This window comes from Heterocephalus glaber, unplaced genomic scaffold (genome assembly GCF_053883595.1).
Source record: "Heterocephalus glaber isolate CG9 unplaced genomic scaffold, H.glaber_assembly_v1.0 deba00000818, whole genome shotgun sequence".
Taxonomy (NCBI): domain Eukaryota; kingdom Metazoa; phylum Chordata; class Mammalia; order Rodentia; family Bathyergidae; genus Heterocephalus; species Heterocephalus glaber.
Window position 1 is genome coordinate 13,308,919 of NW_028258164.1, and position 18,948 is coordinate 13,327,866.

The 18,948-nt window shown below is 46.7% G+C and overlaps 1 protein-coding gene across 7 annotated transcripts in view; it reads right to left on the minus strand.

Moving 5' to 3' along the window:
• Positions 1-17,443, minus strand: part of Znf746 (zinc finger protein 746) — a 23,511-nt gene extending 6,068 nt beyond the window's left edge. The window contains exons 1-4 of one of the 7 annotated variants that reach the window (XM_087207649.1): positions 17,160-17,443; positions 14,031-14,321; positions 13,810-13,936; positions 12,949-13,062 (exon numbers count right to left, since the gene is read on the minus strand). In XM_087207649.1, coding sequence (XP_087063775.1) covers positions 12,949-13,062; positions 13,810-13,936; positions 14,031-14,321; positions 17,160-17,183 — 556 coding nt within the window. In that variant the 5' untranslated portion in view covers positions 17,184-17,443. Of the gene's footprint in view, positions 1-12,948; positions 13,063-13,809; positions 13,937-14,030; positions 14,322-16,033; positions 16,275-17,159 lie in introns of those variants that run through there. The other 6 variants (XM_087207650.1, XM_004860428.4, XM_087207648.1 and 3 more) reach the window with 6 other exon arrangements.
• Between the last annotated feature and the right edge of the window lie 1,505 nt (positions 17,444-18,948).

Sequence of the window (18,948 nt, forward strand, 5' to 3'; positions counted from 1 at the left end):
GAGGATAAAAGAGTATCTTTAAAATGCTAGAGAAAATATCTGTCAACTCATCCTATAAGGCTATTATAATTTTGATTGTACAAATTAGAGGGTAGTTTATGAAAAATGTACAAAATAATCTCATTTATGAATATATATGCAAAGATTCTAAATTAAAGAATTACAAATTGAACCCAGCAATGTATTTCCAAAAAGGGGAAAAGAGAAATTATGAACATTATGAACAAGTTAGTTTTATCCTGAGAACTCAAGGATGAGACCACATTAAAGAATATAGTAATTATAACTCACAGAGTTAACAGATTAATGGCAAAGACAATATCATCACTTTAAAACATATGAAGTAGCTTTCTACTCCTCTACTTCTGGCATACGGCTGATTGAATGTGCAGAGAACAGGATAGAACATCTGGACTAAACTCACAACCCAAAGCAAGACCCTGTGTGGCAGGAGGCTGAGCAGGGACAGGAGCCCCTCGCCTGGCAGTTGACACCCCCAGGCCTGCAAGCCAGGGAGGTCTGCAGTGGAGTCCCGTGCCTGTAATGGCACCAGGTGCCCAGGAGAGGCGCAAACCGATCCTCGGGGTGGGGTGGGGTGGGGTGGGGTGGGGTGGGACAATGGAGGCACAGCTTCCAGATGATGAAGTGCTTACAATTGTAAATGGCTGTGTCCCTCAGAAAACCAGCTACTTCAAACAGTCAGCAGGGAGATAGTGAACTGCAGAATATGATCCACAAACCCTTTGCATATTGGAATTATTCCATACAAAATACAGATATTACTTATTTAATGACTGGACTTATGACCTGTCTTTTTTTTGGTACAGTTCTGTGCATCTTGTTGATAAAGCCTCAATGTCTTCGTTTTCTACAGTACACCTTATTTATATAGTACTGTAATTTTTGCTGATTGTCCTATACAGTACAGTGCTGTAGTTTTATATTTTGCTGTACACTACAGTACTGCACTTAAGAGTTATGCAAATAAAAGCAAAGTCATCAAGCTGGAATTTTCTCTGACCATTACTTTGTTCTGAATATTATAATGTACATACTATGTACAATTCCTCATTTAGTGAACAGTTCATTTAATGAGCTGGTCGCAGGACTGTAGCTTGGTCATTAAACGAGGAATGTCTGTATAACGTTTAATATACTTAGAGAAATAAAAAGGAGAATGTATGAGAAATAAGAGATTATCAAAACTGGTCAAATTTTGAATAGAACTTTAGAACTGTAAGATAAAGTAATTGAAATTCAAAACCCCAATCTGTGGTTAAATATCAGAGTGGAAAGAAATGAATAGAGAATGGTGAACTAACTAAAAGATCAGGAGAAGTTATTCAGACCTTGCATAGAGACAGAGCTGAAAATACATGAAGAGAGGTTCAAGGTTATGGGGAATATGAAAACATTCCCAAATAAATGATTAAAGACAAAGGTGCAAGGCAACTTTCAAATAGAAAACACTGCTGATTTCCCCAAACTGGTAGAAAATGTCAGTGATGGAGGAGAAAGAAGAAAGCCACATCTAGACACACTGCAGTAAAACTGCAAATCCCAAAGACACGGCCCTTAAGAGCAGGCAGAGGACGAAGGCAGATTACTCACGAAAGAGTGCCAAGTAGACTGCTGGCCGACCTCAAAAAGTCAGAAAAAAGGGAAATTACCCTCTAAGGCTAGGGGAAAATGACAGTCAAATTAGAGTTCTGCCTTGCAAATATAGGGATGGAATAAAGATATTTTCAAACATAAACTCAAGAAAGTACAACATATAAACTCATTACCATCAGGTCCACAAGTAACTTCTAAAGCAGGCGCGTCCAAATCACGGCCCATGGGCTGCATATGGTTTGGGATAGCCTGTAATCTGGCCCCTGAAGATCATAAACTTTTAACATTGTCAGGGGAGTTTCAGTGATATTTTTCACAAATGGATTGTGCATGCTTGAGCACCAACTTGCTAGGTGGCACCAGGATGCTCCACAGGGAAGGGGACAGTGCAGTGCTAACTGCCTCTTGTGACCACCAGTCATGACCTTGGCAGTCAAACTGACCCCTTGTGTCTCAGACATCACAAACACATGTGCAACTTGGCATGTGTGCGGCTTGGCAATTACCAACAACAGAACTTCAACAACAGTGCTACACGTGTGTGCTGTGAAGCTGGGCAATTGTTACTAAGCAGACCTGTAAGTTTTCTACTTGGGGTTACATTATTTTATAAAATAATAAGTTAGAAGATGAAAAAAGGGAAGTTTTGTTACTTATATACATTTATTTTATTTATATATATATATATATATATATATATTTTTTTTTTTTTTTTTTTAAATTTTTTAAAATTTTTTAGGTACCGGGGATTGAACTCGGGTCCTTGCGCTTGTGCAGCAGGCAGTGAAACCACTGAGCTAAATCCCTGGCCTTTATTATATATTTTATATGGGCCCAAGATGATTTCTTTGCTCAGTGTGGTCCAGGTTAGCCAAAAGGTTGGATATCCATGCTCTAAAGGAAGAAAAAAAAATTAAGCTTTCACTACAAGAATAGAAATAGAATGTATAACTTTTAAATTAATTAAAAATAACCATGGTTTGAAGAGGAAAAAAAATCCAAAGGAATCATCACCAAAGGAAAAGTCGGGGAAGGAAGAAATACAAAAAAAGTCAGAGTAAGGACTAAATGCACATGAAGATGGCAGAAAAGCATCTGGACACATGAGAGACCACAATCAGTGAGGAGGTCTAGACCAGCATTTTCAGCAGGAGAGACAACAAGGCTGCCCATCCCTCTGTACTGTCCCAGCAGCTACATCGTAGTGTGAAGAAACAGATGAAATACATTTGAACAGTTTAATCCAAATACTTCAAGTATTATTTCAACAGTCAATGTAAAATCAAATTATATATATATATACACGTACATGCATCTTTCACACGTACTTTTTGATTTTTGGTATACAGTTTTCAAAATCTGGTCTGTATTTTATCCTTACAACACATTTCAAGTGCTTAAGTGCTACCTGTGGTTAGTGGGTACTGTTTTGGACATTTAAAAGGTGAAGATGATCAGACCGAAAACAAGCAAGACCCAGCAACATGATGTTAATAAAAGATATACCCACCTACCATAGAAGGATGTAGGAAACAATGGAAAAGAATAAAAGATTATTAAGCCAGAATTAACAATTTAAAAAAAATGATGTACCTATGCCATATTAGAAGAACACACTTTGAAAATTTATGGACTAGAGGGGTCTGGGATGTGGCTCAGTGGGGGATTCTTGTCTAGCATGCAAAAGGCCCTGGATTTGATCCCTGGCACCCTGCCAATACTTTCACAGAAATAAAAAAGGATCAGCCAGGTGTGGTGGTGCACATCTGTAATCTTAGCACTCTGGGAGCTGAGGCAGAAGGATTGTTAAGTTTGAACTTAGGCTGGGAAACTTAGAGACTTAGTGAGAGCATGTCTCAAAATTAAAAAAAAAAACTTTGAAAATGATAAAAAAGAAAAAGAAAAGGAGGGGAGGGATCACCATGCTATATAGCAAATTGGCCAGCAAGATAAAAAATAATTCTAAACTTTTAAGCTAATAACAGAGCTTCTTGACAGTACAGGGAGGAATGGATAGCCCTGTCCTCCTGCAGGGGGATTTTTTTTTTGTACTGGGGATCAAACGCGGGACCTTGTGCTTGCGAGGCAGGTGGTGGCACCACTGAGCTAAATCCCCGGCGATTTTGACACTCATCTCTCTATAGTTGATTAATCTGGCAAAAGAAAGCTTATAGGAAACCCGAACAACATCATTAACAAATCTGGTCAAATGAACAAAAGGAGAAACCAAACACAAGGAACACATTCTTCCCAAGCCACACAGAAAAGGAAGGAAAAACAAATACTTTCTATGTTATAAAACAAAGCTCAGAAAATGTTAAAAGACTACCATTTTATAAACTCCTTTTTGTAACTATAATACAGGTAAGTTAGAAATCAGTAACTCTTCATATGTACTAAGATTTTAAAAAATATATTACTTTCTAAGTTATCTGAGGGTCAAAGGAAAAATCACAATGAAAATCAGAAGATATCTGGTAACTGGTTTGATGAAAACATCTATCAGAATGTGTGGGCTATAGCTACGCTGGTACCTAGAGGAAATTTTATAGCCCTGAATCTTTACATTAAAGAAGAGAAGACAGGTCCAAAACTGAGCGAAGATGTCAGGGGAAGGTGTTAGAAAAAAACAGACATCAACAACAGAATCCCTTAACAAAGTAGAAGGAAATAATGAGTATTAGAGTATAAGAGAAAACAAAGATAGAATAGAGGAAGAACAAAGGTGGCTCGTTGAAGAGAATATTTTTTTTTCTTTTTTTGGTACCAGGGATTGAACTCTGGACCTTGCGCTTGCGAGGCAGGCGGCGGAACCCCTGAGCTAATAAATCCCCAGCCCAGGAGAATATTAAACTAAAAAAATTCATCTCTAGTCAGGGAATGATGTAGATGCAGTGTAGATTAACAAGAGAGAGGATACTATGAATGCTATTCCAAGTAATCTGAAAGCTCTGGGGAGAAGGACAAACTCTTAGAACCTTACAACCTAACAAAACTGACCAAAGAAGGGCTAGAAGGCACAGTCTTTTTACTACAATCAATTAAAACAGTACCCAACAAAGACAACCCCAGACCTGGTGGCTCCACTGACGTTTTCTAATGAACATTTAAGGAACAGATGATTCCAGCTTTATACCAACCACACAGATGAAAACAGGGAATTCACGGTAGCTTATACCTTTAACACCAAAACCAGACAAAGACGGTCCTAGAAAGGAAAATGTAGGCTTCTGTCACTCAGGAACAGTGATCTAAGCTTCTAAAACAATATAATTAGCATAATAAATCCAGTAGTGCTGGGTGTGGTGATGCACACCTGTAATCCCAGAACTCGGGGAAGCTGAGGCAGGAGAATTGCCATGAGTTCGAGACACTAGCCTATGACTGAACTACATAGCGAGACCCTGTCTTGAAAAATAAAATAACCCCCTCCCCAAACCCAGCAGTATACAGAAAGGACCATGATTCAGTTAGGTTTATTTCTGGGATTGCAAGGTTGGCTCAACATTATAAAATAACAGAATTTATTCTTTTTAATAAAAAGGTTAAAATAAAATAAAATAAAAAGGCTAAAGCAGGGAGGGGAAACAATCATCTCAATAGACTGAAAAGAAAGTATTCTATGAAATCCCCTCCTTTTGGAAACACCTAGCTGCCTGGAAATGTGGTAGGCTACTTCAGCCTGAGAAAAGGATTTGAAAACAAAACCTTTAGCAAACGTATTCCCAGTGTGAAATGTTAAGAAATATTCTCTTAAAATCACAAACCAATAGCATACTTGTTATCATCACTTCTATTTAAGGTTTTCAGGGATTTCTCAGCCAGTACAATAAACAAGGGAAAAGTAAACCATAGAGATTTGTAAAGAAAAAAAAAACTTATTACTTGTAGGTGATGTGATTAACTTTTCAGAAAATCAGAGAATCATTAGACAACTGTTAGAAAATTGTGTTGCTGAGAATTTTAGCAAGGTTTCAGGATAGAAATATCAATAAATGACAGACTACTGGTGTTTTATATACTATTATATTTGAAGGAGCTGATCGATCACCACTTTTCTTGCCTGTCATGGATCTTAAGCTGAGAAAATAGATGAGGAAGGCCTGGAAGGCTATGCTCTTCTTACTGACAGCTGAGGGTGTAGTTATCTGTGTGCAAGAAGACTTCTTCATACTGGCCCTAAAGTCAGAAGTCATCTGGGCCAGGGCGGGGTCTGTCCCTAGTAGATCAGCTGGGGGCACCTGTCCCCAGAGGCACTGCACTGTCCACTGTCTTCTCTTGCTCCCCACCTCCCATGGGGTACATGCCTTCACACCACTAGCAGGGCTGCCTGGAGGGCAGAGGGACTGCAATGTCACCATAGCTGAGCTCCTGTGGCAGGGGTTCTGTCCCCTACCCCTCCCTGTCCAGCAGAGATCTGCAACAGAAAATGCCAGTTGAGAAGAGATACCACTGATCACAGTGACGATAAGAATACAAGGAACCTAGGAATATAACTGACAAATGTGCAAGAACTTTTGGGAGAAAATAAAGCTTTGCTGAGACCTTACGGACAAGGTACTTGAGGGACAGAGAGGTCAGGGATCAGGAGGATCAACAGAGCAAAAGTCAGTTCTCTCCAAAAGCTTTGCAGGTCGAATGCAACCCCAGGCGTGGCCCCAAGTGGACTTTTCTTGGAAGCTGGTAAAGCAAATTACAAGTTTCCCTGAAACAGCAAAGGAAAAGAAGAAAGAGTGCTAGTGAACAAGAAGCAGGGTCTCCCCTTCATATTACCACAAAATCCATTCCTGATGGATTAAGAACTTGAACACTAAAAGGCAAAACCTGAAAACTTTTGGTAGGAAATATGAGATTGTGGGTATTTCAACGCTGAGGTTGGGAAACATTTCTTAATTGCTGAAGAAGACACAGAAAGGACTACCAGAAAGAAAAAGCCTAGTAAATCCAGGCACCCTGAAATGAAAAGCATTTGTAATACACCACAGACCAGAGCCTGTAACTCAGTGGCAGAGCACTTGCCTACAATGTGCATGGCCTGGGGTTCCATCCCCAGTATTGCACAAAAAAAAGAAAAAAAAAGCACCATAACAGTGAGAAGATTATTGGCAATGCACACACAACAGATACAAATTCGTATTCAGAATATGTAAGGAACTCTTATAAATCAGTAAGAAAAAAAAAAACTTGAAAGGAAAACAGACAAAAGAAATAAACAGGGATTTCACAGAAGAAAAGACAAATGGCCTACAGAGGATATAATACACAGTTTTAGGAAAATGCAAATTTTATACCACAAGCTATAAACCACTTCACTTCCAATTGATGGGCACAGAGGAAAACAGCATTTCCAAGGCTGGTGAGAGTGCAGTGGAACCCTCAGCGCTCCTCTGAGGATGCTGCACTTGGACATGACCTAGGCAAGCTGAGCATACATTCCCCCCCATGTTTACACCTAGAAAAGCTTTTCTGGGGGGCTTTTTCAGATGGGGTATCTCCATTTGTAGCCCAGGCTGGTCTCGAACTCTCGGTGATCAGCCTTAGCCTTCCAAGTGCTGGGATCACAGGTGTGTGCCACCACACCTGGCTTAGGGAAGCTTTTACACAGGCTAAGAATTTTCACAACAGTACTGTCCTTAAAAGCAAAAATATGGAGAAAAGCAGGAGGAGTAAATATATCACTTTATAGTCATAAAACAAAAAACTGCAGTGGAGAGGATCATGAAAATGAATGAACTCCAGCAGGTGACATCAACAGGGATGGCTCCCTAGCTCATGTTCTATGGGACAAGTGGCCCATGATGAGTATATGTGGCCTGACCCCATTTACAAACCATCCAGAAATAGGCATAACTACACAATGTTACTTAGGAATGAAGATGTAGAGAAAGGCAGCGACTCATGAGCTGAATTTTCTATTTATCTGCAAGAGGATGGGAGGGGCTGCAGCCAGGAGGGAAGACAGGCTCTGGAAGGATCTGGCAAGGATCTGTTTCTTTTCTCTTTTTTTGGTATCAGGGATCGAACTCAGGACCTTGTGCTTGCGAGGCAGGCACTGGAACCACTGAGCTAAATCCACAGCCAGGATCTGTTTCTTAAGCTGGAAATGTGTGGACAATCACTCTAAACGGTACTTCAATTTTGTTCTGTATGTACTATTATATGTAATACAGAGTAATCAAATGCACAATTTTAAAAAGTGGAAAAAATAAACCCTAGCATATAATACAATATAACACTTGTTCATGATAAAAGGTTTTTGGCCAGCCACAAGCAGAGGGAAACCCCTTTAAACCAGGAGTAGCTTCAAAAGCCTACAGCAAAAATCATATTTAATCAGAAACTCTAAAAATATATGCTGTCCATAGACAAGGATGCCAAGTATCACTGTTGCTATTCAACAATGTCCTAGCTAAACTGGTAAACCATACTTTAAAGTTATAAAAATTTAAAAAGAAGAGATAACTTGTGTGTTAATTGTGGAAGGTATAAATGTTCACATAAAAAATCCAAGAGCATCTAAATAACTCATAGACTCAATAAGAGCAAAATTTCTCTTTTACTAAACTCAAGGCAACAGCATACTCCCTGTAACTACTATTCAAAATATGTATTTAATTCTAAAAATCTCACTTCTAAGAGAAGCAGCAACTACCATGAGAAAATAGCAAATTCTTATTCAACCACATACAGAAGTCTTCAGTAAGCAAGTCTTCTTATAGCTAGAAAGGCTCAGTATTGCAGTGATGGCAATTCTCCAGAAACTAAATTATAAAGTAAAGGCAATTCCAATCAAACTTCCAGCAGGATTTTGAGAATTTCATAAATATTCTGAAATTCATATGGAAGAACAAAGCACAACCAAGAAGTCTTGAACAAGTAGGGAAGGCTTAGTCTACTAGAAATCAAGGCTTTTGGGGCCAGGGATTTAGCTCAGTGGTTCAGCTGCCTGCTGTGCAAGCGCAAGGTCCCAAGTTCGATCCCCGGTACCATTAAAAAAAAAAAGAAATCAAGGCTTTTATGAAACTAAAAGAACAGAGACCAATGAAAAGGACCAAGAGCATAGAGCAGCCTCGTATGCACATGAAAGTGGCCTTACAAACCAGTGGAGAAAGGGGGACAAAATACCCTACAACCTTTGTGGGAAAATCTTGTCTTTGTGGGGGAAAATTTTAAATTCTCCCTTGCAGCCACCACAAATATTAATCTTAGATGGATTAAAGACTTGAATGTGAAAAGCAAAAGTTGAAAAGTTTTATAAGAAAACACAAAAATATCCTTCTGACCTTGAGTGTAGTAGCAAGGATATCTAAGATAGAAAAGCACAGATCACAAAGGAAAAGACTGATATGTTTGACTATCAACAACACAAACTTCTACAAAAGAACTATAAAGTTAAAAGACCTGCCAGACTAGGAGAAGATGTTTGTAATACTAATAATAGACAAAGGGTTAGTATGTAGAACACGTGCAGAGAAGTCCAGAATGAACAAGAAAGTGAAAAATAACTCAGTAGAAAAACAGAAAAAGACAATTCACAGAAGACTAAATAAATTTATGAAAAGAATGCCTGGCTTCATGGACAGGAGTGGAAATACAAATGAAATCAAGACACTGTTTCATCTCCATCCGACTGACACAAACTTATACAAAAAGTGGGCAAAGACGTCAGAGAACAGTTTCTTCATAACTGCTGTTGCAGAGGCACTGCTGTGACCTTCAAGAGAGCACTGTGACAATGGCGGAGGTAGGGACAAGTGTGCCAAAGATGCAGTGAGGCAGCTGGTGTCCACTCCCCAGAGAAGGACAAAGATATAGTGGCAGGTGACAAGAAGACAGTTCAAGGGTACCCACAGCAATTTGCTTGTAACACTGACAAGTTAGAAATTACTTAAGTGCAAATCAATGGAAAATAAATGATAGAATACTTTTTGAATACCAAGCATCTGTTAAAATGAATCTTGATCTATATTTATCAATATGGGTAAACCTGTAATACAAGATATTGAGTAAAAAAATGACATGTAACTCTTCAAAGCACAAAATCCTTATTATACGTGGTTATAGCACACACATACACAGCCAATGTTTTAAAATGTGGGTGGGAAGGATGAAGGTGTCAACTTCAGGACAAGTGGTTACTCCAGTAAGGACTGGGACCTACAAAGGCACCTAAATGGTATCAGAAATATACTTCACACAAACTCAGCAAACATCAAAAATACTTATTGACTTCCTCCTCTGTGCTAGGTAATATTCTAGGGGCCTGGAACGATGATATGAGCAAAACACATTTCTACCCCTTTGAAATTTACATTCCGCTGAGAGACAGGGGTGGGACAACAATGAATGCAAAAATGCAAACTCCTTATAGTAGATGGTGCTGTCTGATGTGGAACATAGCAAAGCAGGAAAGGGACACTGTAAGTCCTGCAGGGAAGGCTGTGATATTAGGCAGGTGACAGGGGAAGGTCCCTTCCAGCAAAGGCATGTGGAGGCTGTGGAATGGGAGGCACTGAGGCCAAGGCTGTGGACAGAGTGGGCCTGGAGAGCTGAGGGGGAAACAAGGAGGTGATGGAGCTGGAGCACAGAGAGGACATGGGAGGGGACAGGGGCAGTGTGGGAAGATGCACCTGGGATGTGTCCCTCCGCTGGGTCTATAGCAGACGGTGGGGCCGAGGGTAGGAGCAGAGACTGAGCCAGGCTGGATTCTGGAGAAATCTGGTGGGAGGATGAGGAGGACTGCTAATGGAGCATGGGTGTGAAGGAGCGCAGGGGACCCCTGGGTTTGGTGAGTGGTTGGAAGGAGGGAGAGGTCAGGGATATGTAGGAGGAGCCGGTTTAAAAGGGAAAATGAGGAGCCCAGCTTGGATGTATTCTGGGCAACTGTCAGCGGGAACCTAAGGGGAGATGCTGCCTGGGCAGTGGGGTGCTTGGGATTCAGGGCAGAGGTCCACCTGGGGGTGCACACACTTGTGTGCAGGCGTAGCCCTGAGAGGGGGCAGGTTGGGGATAGTGTGGACACGGGTATGAAACAGGAGTGAGGACTGAGGAGAGGTCCCCGAGGGCCAACAGGACCCAGCAAGGGAGGTGCAGTGATGAGCCCAGGAGAGGAAGGTGCCCTGTGCCACTGAAGGCACAGCCCCAAGCCGCGCTGTGCTATAGCTGGGGTGTGTCCCTGGAACTCCTGTGCTGGCAATTTAATCTCTAAAGTCAAATTAATGGGATTTGGAGGTGGGGCCTTGGGATGTGGCCAGGATTAGACAAGGTCGGGGTGGGGACCCTGATGGCATGAGTGTGTCATAAGAAGGAGATGAGCCCTAAGCTGGCCTGTGCACACTATCTCCCCATGGGGCTCCCTGTGCTGAGCCCCCACCAGCAAGAAGCACTCACCAGGTGTGGCCCCTGACCTTGACTTCCCTGCCTCCTGGAAGGAGACATAAGTTTCTTTATCAATTAAAAGAGTGAGCCACAGTGGCAAGTTTTCCAAACAGGTGGAAGAACACAGACCTTTGGTGCCATGGGGGTTGTCTGGGGACCCAGACAGGATGGGTTTGGGTGGAAGGGGTTCCGGAAAGAGTAGGAGGGAGGGCTGGAGACAGCAAGCAGGGCTCCCTCCTGAGGAGTGTGGCCCTAAAGGAGGGCAGAGAAACAGGTTGCCATGGGAGCAGTGCGATGTTAGGGTGGGATCTTCTGCTGCCCTTGAGAGGCTGGCTTGGAATAGGACCCAGGCCTGGGCAGAAGGAGGTCTTGGGGCAGGTGAGCAGAGCCACAGGCATGGATGTACAGAGGTGGGCACAGGTGCAGGTAGAGAGCAGATTGTGAGTGTGGGGCTTTTTAAAACCAAAAAAAGATCTTTTAAATTCAAAACCCACCCTCAGCTTCTAGGCCATGTAGGAGGAGCTGGGTTCGGTTTGGTCCACAAGCCATAGTTGCCAACCCCTGGGCCAGTGACATGGCTGAGGTGGTGCTGGTGACCCCAGGCAGCACAGGGTGCCCATGTGATATCACAGGTCGGGAACATAGGGTGAGACCAGTGGCCTGTGCAGTGTGCTCAGCCACAGGCAGGGCCTTCTGCAGGTGTGGAGCAGGCAGGCAGGTGGGCCCCCCAGAACCACAGTCCTGCCAGGTGGGACAGGCAGCAGAGGGGGCAAGGGAGTTGAGGCTGCATGAAGGGGGAGGTGCATGATGAACAACAGTGGTGGGACATGAAGATGAGTGGGGACAGAGAGAGGGTGGAGGGAGAAACCACGGTGCGTGGGTCCTGCAGGCTGAGGACCTGTTGGACTTAGGGCTCTAGAGAGACTGCTGGATGGAAGGACAGCAGGGGGTGGCTGTGGAATGCAGGATGTAGGAGGGCAGTGACTGTTATCAAATCACGGTGTGGCCAAGGGGTGTCACTCTGATGGCACAGGCCCGGGAAGGTCTGCATGGTACTCAAACCACACAGCTAGCCCTGGACCTTCCTGCTCTGGCTTAACGCTGGAGGTGGCCTGTATCCCCACCTTGTCCATGCAGAAGTGCTGCTCATTTCACCTGTCCATCTCCCAGGTGTCAGCAATGTCCTTGGCCCCAAGAGGACTCTCAAGAACATTTTGTTGAACTAACCAGTACGTGGATCAGTGAAAGCTGGCACCTTGGTCAGTTCTGTACTGACCTGATATTGTGCAAAGGTAACTGGCAAACACGTGAGGCACTGAGTGACATGTGAGTTAACCACAGGAAGACTGCCGGTATCACAGAGGAAAGGGAACCCAAGGTAGGCAACAGGCATGGGAGGAAGTGGGGGCTGAGCAGAGACAGGGTCTCCCCAGTTGAACAACCCAGCAAGGCCTCTGTCCCTGTCCTTTCCTTAACTTTCAAAGGTGCTGACTGGCTCCAGGGAAATATGAGACACATTCCAGTATCCACATTCACTTGCAATAAATACAGAGTTCTGATCACACTGGATCATCCACTTGGCAAGTGGGGTTGTGTTCTGCAACTCCGAACAGGGTTAAAAGCAGTTTGGTTGACTCTTTTCAAAGCTCTAAGTGAATTTGGTCTTCAACATCCTCTTCCCTTCCTTGTCAGTCTCCTTCACTGTCCTCCCCTGACTCGTGTGCTGGATCTGACTCTGGCGTTGCTGCCTGTTTCCGTGATGCAAAGTACTAAATTGAAGAGTACTAGCTAAGCAGGTTAGAATTTAAAACTCAACTATGAAAGACTGAGGTTTAAAACAATCAAGCCTGAGATTTGATGTTTCTCTGGAAAGAAGAGAAACATCAGCCCTGGCTCTTTACTCTTTTATTTTCATCTGATCACCTGGTGTCTCCCCACCTTCTCCCAACCCTTCACCTGGACTTGGGTCCACAGGAACATCTGGGATCTTGGGACCAGTGCGACGCCAGGTGCAAGGGTCCTTCCCTTGATCAATCTGGGAGAGAACCTCAGGCTTGGAGATGGCGTAATCTGAGGAAAGACAGGAAGGTTAGTTTTGGCATCTTCCTTTCAGGGCTAGGGGAAGGCTGCTGAAAAACCAAGAATGGTCTAGGGACTAAATGTCACAATGGGTATAGGGCGGTGGTTCCCATCAGTAGGCAGTTTTGCTGCAAGTCCGGAGACAATCTTGTACAGCATCTAAGGGAGGATCTGGTGGGCAGCGGCCAGAGCTACTACTGAACATGTTATCTGGTCCACAGTGCAGCAGGGCAGGGTGCAGAGCCTGCACGTTAAGCAGCAGCACGCCTGCCAACTATAGGACCCACTCCATCCTCATACACAGGCCTTATTGCCCTTGACTCTGAGGTCCCACCTAGAACATCCTGAGAGGAAAGAAGCCAGGAAGAAGCAGATTGCATGTTGTTCCTGGGCAGCAGAGCTCTAGGGCATGGTGCCAAAGTCTGTATGGATGGGAAGAGAAAGTACAGGAAGTCCATCTCCAATGGGAGGTTGACTGCAAACTGGACTTGAGAGCAGGACTCCTGCAATCCAAGTCTCAACAGGAACACAGGTGTCCCTACCCTGGGCGTGGTCAGGAGAGGGGAGGTGTCTGACTCCATCCCTCGGCACCACCTCCAGGAAGAGGAGGAGGACAGATCCCCTCACTCAGAGCAAGCAGGGCTTTACATATGGGTGGGATAGAAACACCCAGGATGGAGAGAGAGGCCTAGGGACTTGTGGAGTGCTCCTCCATGCGAAGCATGGGTCAGGCCTTACCCAGGGAGACCAGTGTCTCATAGTTGCCTCGCATCACGTGTTTGTACAGCTCCTTCTGCCAGTCCTCCAGCTTGCCCCACTCCTGCTCAGAAAAATACACGGCTACATCATCAAAGGTCACAGGTACCTGGAACCACAAGGGTCACACTTGCTCGCCCACATGCTGGCTACAGGGCCCTCAGGCTCTCCACCCCAGGGCACCCAAAGGCTCCCTTGCGAACCTCGCCCTTGCTGCCCGGGGGCAGCCGCAGGATCCAGAAGTTCCGGTTGCGCAGCAGGTTCTCCACATTCTCCAGCCGCCGCTGCAGCAGCCCGTACTCCTGCAGCAGGGTCCCCAGCACAGCCCACTTCCCCTCCAGCTGGTTGCCGAACTCCACAGCTGTCTTCTCGCAGTCAGCCAGCTTCTTCTCGGCCATCCCGGTCCGACCTTCCAAGGAAAGCAAGCGAGCAGCCTGCGATTCAATCTTCCTCTCCATGGCCTGAATTGTAGCTGCCATTGTCCACGGAGAGATCTTTGCGAAAGAGAAGAGAGAAGTAAGCATCACTCATCACATTGTTTGTGCTCTGGCAGTGTATCTCCCCTGGATTCAGAGAGCCCATGTCTTCAGGAAGTGGAGAGACCCTGCACCATGTGCCAGATCTCAACTTGGCCGACACCTCTTGTGGGCATCTGGGATCGGGCCTGTGTCTGTGCAGCCTCCTATCTTGGTGCTTACCACCTTGTACAGTCATTTCCTGTGACTCTCGACATCTGAATGCCCTGAAGGTGGCCTTACATCTTTTTACAGCACAGGGCTTGACACATGGCAGGGCTTCTGTGTGATTTTGCAAAATAAACAGTGACTGAGCACTGCTGGAGTGTTTCAGCAGAGATGCAGTAAACTGTAGCTTTACTACAGCCCAGCCTGGACTCAGTCCCATCATGATCACACAGGAACTGTCTACTGATGATGACCCAGCAGAAACCCCCAGTTGCTCCACTGAAACCACACAAACAAGAGTGTTGCTCAATTTCTTTCCTTCCTTCCTTTCTTTCTTTCTTTCTTTCTTTCTTTCTTTCTTTCTTTCTTTCTTTCTTTCTTTCTTTCTTTCTTTCTTTCTTTCTTTCTTTCTTTCCTTCCTGCCTTCCTTTTAAAGCATCTCATATCTTCTTTTAACAAACAAAATATTGGATGGCTAATTCCCCTTCCTCCAGGACAATCTGATTTTATTCCAGCACAACTGCCCTTCTCCCAGAAGCTAAAATGACCACTGTTGCAAATCTTCACTAAGCCAAGAGCTGGATTTTTGGACATTACCCAAACCCCCTGAGATTCTGATTTCCCCTCTCCTGGTTCCCACTCCTCCCCTAAGGTAAAAACAATGGCCCTTAGACATTTGTGTAACTGCCCCAAGATCAGTGACACGCCCTCCAGTATAGCAGGGAAGATAGACACATGCGGGAAGTCATCCTTTAATACGTGTGGCAACAATCAAAAAACACAAAGCTTCCCGGTCATCAGAAATGACCACAAGAGGCTTGAGTGACTGGCAGCTGGGCACTGATGAAAGCACGTTTTGGGTGGGGAGCTGGATGGACTACTTGTCCCACTCACATCTAGAGTGGACCCACTGGGCACAGAGGAGGTGCTGCTATGGGCACCATCACCAGTCAGTGGCTGAATACAGAAGGTCCGTATGCGGTTCCAGGAAAGCATTCCTAAGCAAAAGCTTGGCTGCTACTGCAAAATAAATTGACTTCTAGGAACTGGCGCAGGCTCATTTGGAGAATCAACCAGAACACTAATGGATGCCTCAAAAAACAGGGACAAAGGGAGAGCTCAAAGGGAGGCAGAAGAAACCTGCCTGATAGTGCTGAAGAGGTTCTTCACCTGCCTGACCAAGGTAGGTGTCTGGCTGGGTCTCAGATGGGGCTCTGAGTGCTGAGGGGAAGACTGACGGGCGGGAGTAGAAGGTACCACTGGCACTTGGCGGGCTTGGTGGCCCCCTCCATCCCAGGCTCCTCTCTAAGATGAGCTCCAGCATACACCCCAGATTCCAGAGTTTACTCCAGAAGCGTCCTTGTACTTTACCATCTGATCCCTCTCCCCTAAAATCCTACTGCCCTCCAAATTTGCAGTTGTAATCCAATCTGCATTTTGTCAGGCCGGCGCAGGCACAAACTCCTATTTTATTAAGAATTTATTCCTCTTTAGTACTTAAACAACGGGTACAGTTTGCTTACCATTTCATAGAGCCCCCAGGCTCTGAGGCCTTCGGATTGTCCAGTGGGAGGTAGGGATGGTCCTCTGCTGAAGCCCAGCCCCTAACGGGAGGGCAGAGTAGCCCGGTGCCTTGGAACCCTTTGCTGGGAGGAGGAGGTCCTCTAAGAGGATGCCAAATCCCTCAATAGCACCCCACCCACAAGAGCAAGTACAGTTCTCCCAGCCCCTTCCAAATGTCTCTTCCAGCACCACGGGCTCCGTGGGTCTTTCCGTCTCTGCGTGCCTTTGCCCAAGCCTTTCTCCTTGGAAAGCTCCGCCGTCTAAGAAGCCCAGCCTGGTGAAACTAGCCTCCCGAAGAAGTCCAGCTCAAATCACAGAGGCTCAGAATACCTGGCCAGGAAGGGCGAGCACCGCCACTGCTCGCTGCCACCTGGACACCTGGCTCCTTTCCCTTTCTGTTCTGCACAGCTGCTACCGGTGAACCTGTAGGCTTGCCCAGCACCCCCAGTCCCTAGCCACCGCCCCCCCCGCCCCCCTTTCTAGCTAGCGGTCCATCTGGGGCAAGTTAACTTCTCTAGCTCCGGGTTATTTTGTTGTTTTTTTTTTGTATGGCAGAGATAACAGCAGTACCCACCCCGCAAGTCTGTAGGGAGGACGACATAATGCCTAAGCGGGGCTGGGTGCTGCGCCTGGCTCGACACCCGCCGGTCGGGGACATAGCGGGCGCGCGGCGCCTGTGGAATCGTCGCCGGACACCTCCCAGGTGCCACCAGGCCGCTGGGGGGAGCTGGGGGAGGGAAGCCCGGCCGAGCGCTGGGCAGAGAAAGGAGCCGGGCGGGGGCGCGGGACCTCAGGGACAGCGGCCGGGGCGGGGACAGGGCGGCGCGCAGGGCTACGGGAACTTGGCGCGGGGCGGCCGTTCCGCCTGGCGTGGCCTGGCCGAGTGGGGTACCCGGCTTCAAGTGGAGGGCCCGGCCCAGACTGAGGGCTCGGCGGGAGGGCCCAGTAGGCCCCGAGGAACCCGCGTCCCGCTCGCCCGAGCCTCAGGCCGGCCCGGGCCCTGATCGCCTCCCCAGGGCCTGCGCACGTTGGGCCCGGGCCGCCGGAACCCCAGGCCGCGGGTCCGAGCGCGCGCGTCGCTCTTACCGGAGCCGCTGCCGCCTCGGCCATGGCCCTTGCGCTGCCCGGCCCGGCCCTAGAGGAAGTCGTTGCCGCGCGACCCACGCAGGCGCGGCCGCCCGGAGCTCTAGGCAGGCGACGCGGCCTCCTTCCTCGCTGCGCTCCTCGGTGGCCGGCCAGCTGCCCGCTCCGCCTGCAACGCGCCACCGCCGTCAGCGCCCGGCCGGTCCACACTGCATCCTGGGAGCCAGCGCCGCGGCCCGGCACGAAGGCCCGTGAGGCTTCCTGGAGGCAGCGCGGCCGCACAGCGCCCCCTGCAGGCCGAGAGGCGAACGGCACCGGCACCCGCCCCGCCCTCCGCGAGCCCCCGCCCACTAGCGCCCCGCCCATCCCGCTCCGCCACACCCGCGGGAGGCCAGACCACGGATCCGGTCCGGCTCACCCATGCGGACCCAAGGCCGTAGCGCGCCGAATCCCTGCTTGTGGTCCGCGGCTGGGTCACAAGGGCTTGGTCACCAGAGTACTGTCCCTGCTCAAGGACCAGCCTGGCCAGCCAGACTTCCCCACGCAGCGCGCCGCCCCGTGTGATAGCGGCGACAGAGGCCTGGGCGCCCAGCGCGGTCACTCGCGAGGCTCTGAGTCCTGGGCCGGAAGTTTGGGCTTCATGGTTTGGACACCTGTGGCTCATGCGTGCTATTGCTTTTCGGTGGAAAAAATAGAATTTTCTATGTGTTTATTACAGTAATTATTTTTAATGGGATAATGCAACACAATGCCATCATTTACGAATTATTTTAGCAAAATTAACTTGCTATGGAAGGATGTTCATGATATATTGAGAAATCCATCCAGAAGGATTCCATTTTTGTCTTAAAAATAAATGTGTATATATAATTACAATGTGTGTCTACACGGCAAATGGTTTTCTATACTATACCTAGAAATACAGTAATATAAATATAGATGTATAACATATATAACATATAATGTTTAAATTGGTATGGAAACATATACATTAACATAGTTTAAGCAGTTTTCTTTAATAGGGAGACTACAGGCTTTTTAAATGCACTTTGTGACTTTTCAATTCATATTTTTGTAATAAGAGTATTTTTAGTTGAAGAGAAGAAAATAAATACTTGAAACTCGTTAAGAGACTAACGGGAGAAGGCGGATGGAAGGATCCTGGTATGGTTCCCCCGCGTGGCGATGCGCGTGCATTGCCTTTCAGAATGGCCCGGCAGCAGCCTGCTTGCCTCGCCTCGCGCCTCGCGGTGCAGCACCTGGGTCGTAACGCTTCCCTCTTACTCTGCAGCCTGGGCCCGAAGTGCACCGGGGAGCGTCCCAGAGGGGTTCTTCTTTGTGTTCCTCAGCTCCTCTCTAGATTTATTAATCATGTCTTGCACTAGGGGCACAGTTTCTCCTGTTATCTGAGAAATTATTTCTGATTTCATTTTTCCCAGATCCCCTTTTGTTGCCAGTTCAGTGGGTCCAGGTGGTTGAGTATTAGATTGTTCCATCTCGTTTCCCTTTGGGGTTGCTGTAGGTGATCTGGAAGTCTGGTTTTGAGACTTGTTTACGTGTTTTCTTATTTTGACTGGGGGGGCAGGGGGTGCTGTTGGTGCCCGCGTGGCTCACCTCCTCTGAGCTGGGAGAGGTGGGACAGGGGCCGGAAGCGGCGGTAGGGATGGTGGCCCAGAAGCCCCTTCCTCTGGGCCGGGAGCGGCTGGACAGAAGGCAGCCCAAAAGCCCTTTCCTCTGGGCTGGGGGCAGCGGGAGGGATGGTGGCCGGGAAGCCCCTTCCTCTGGACCAGGA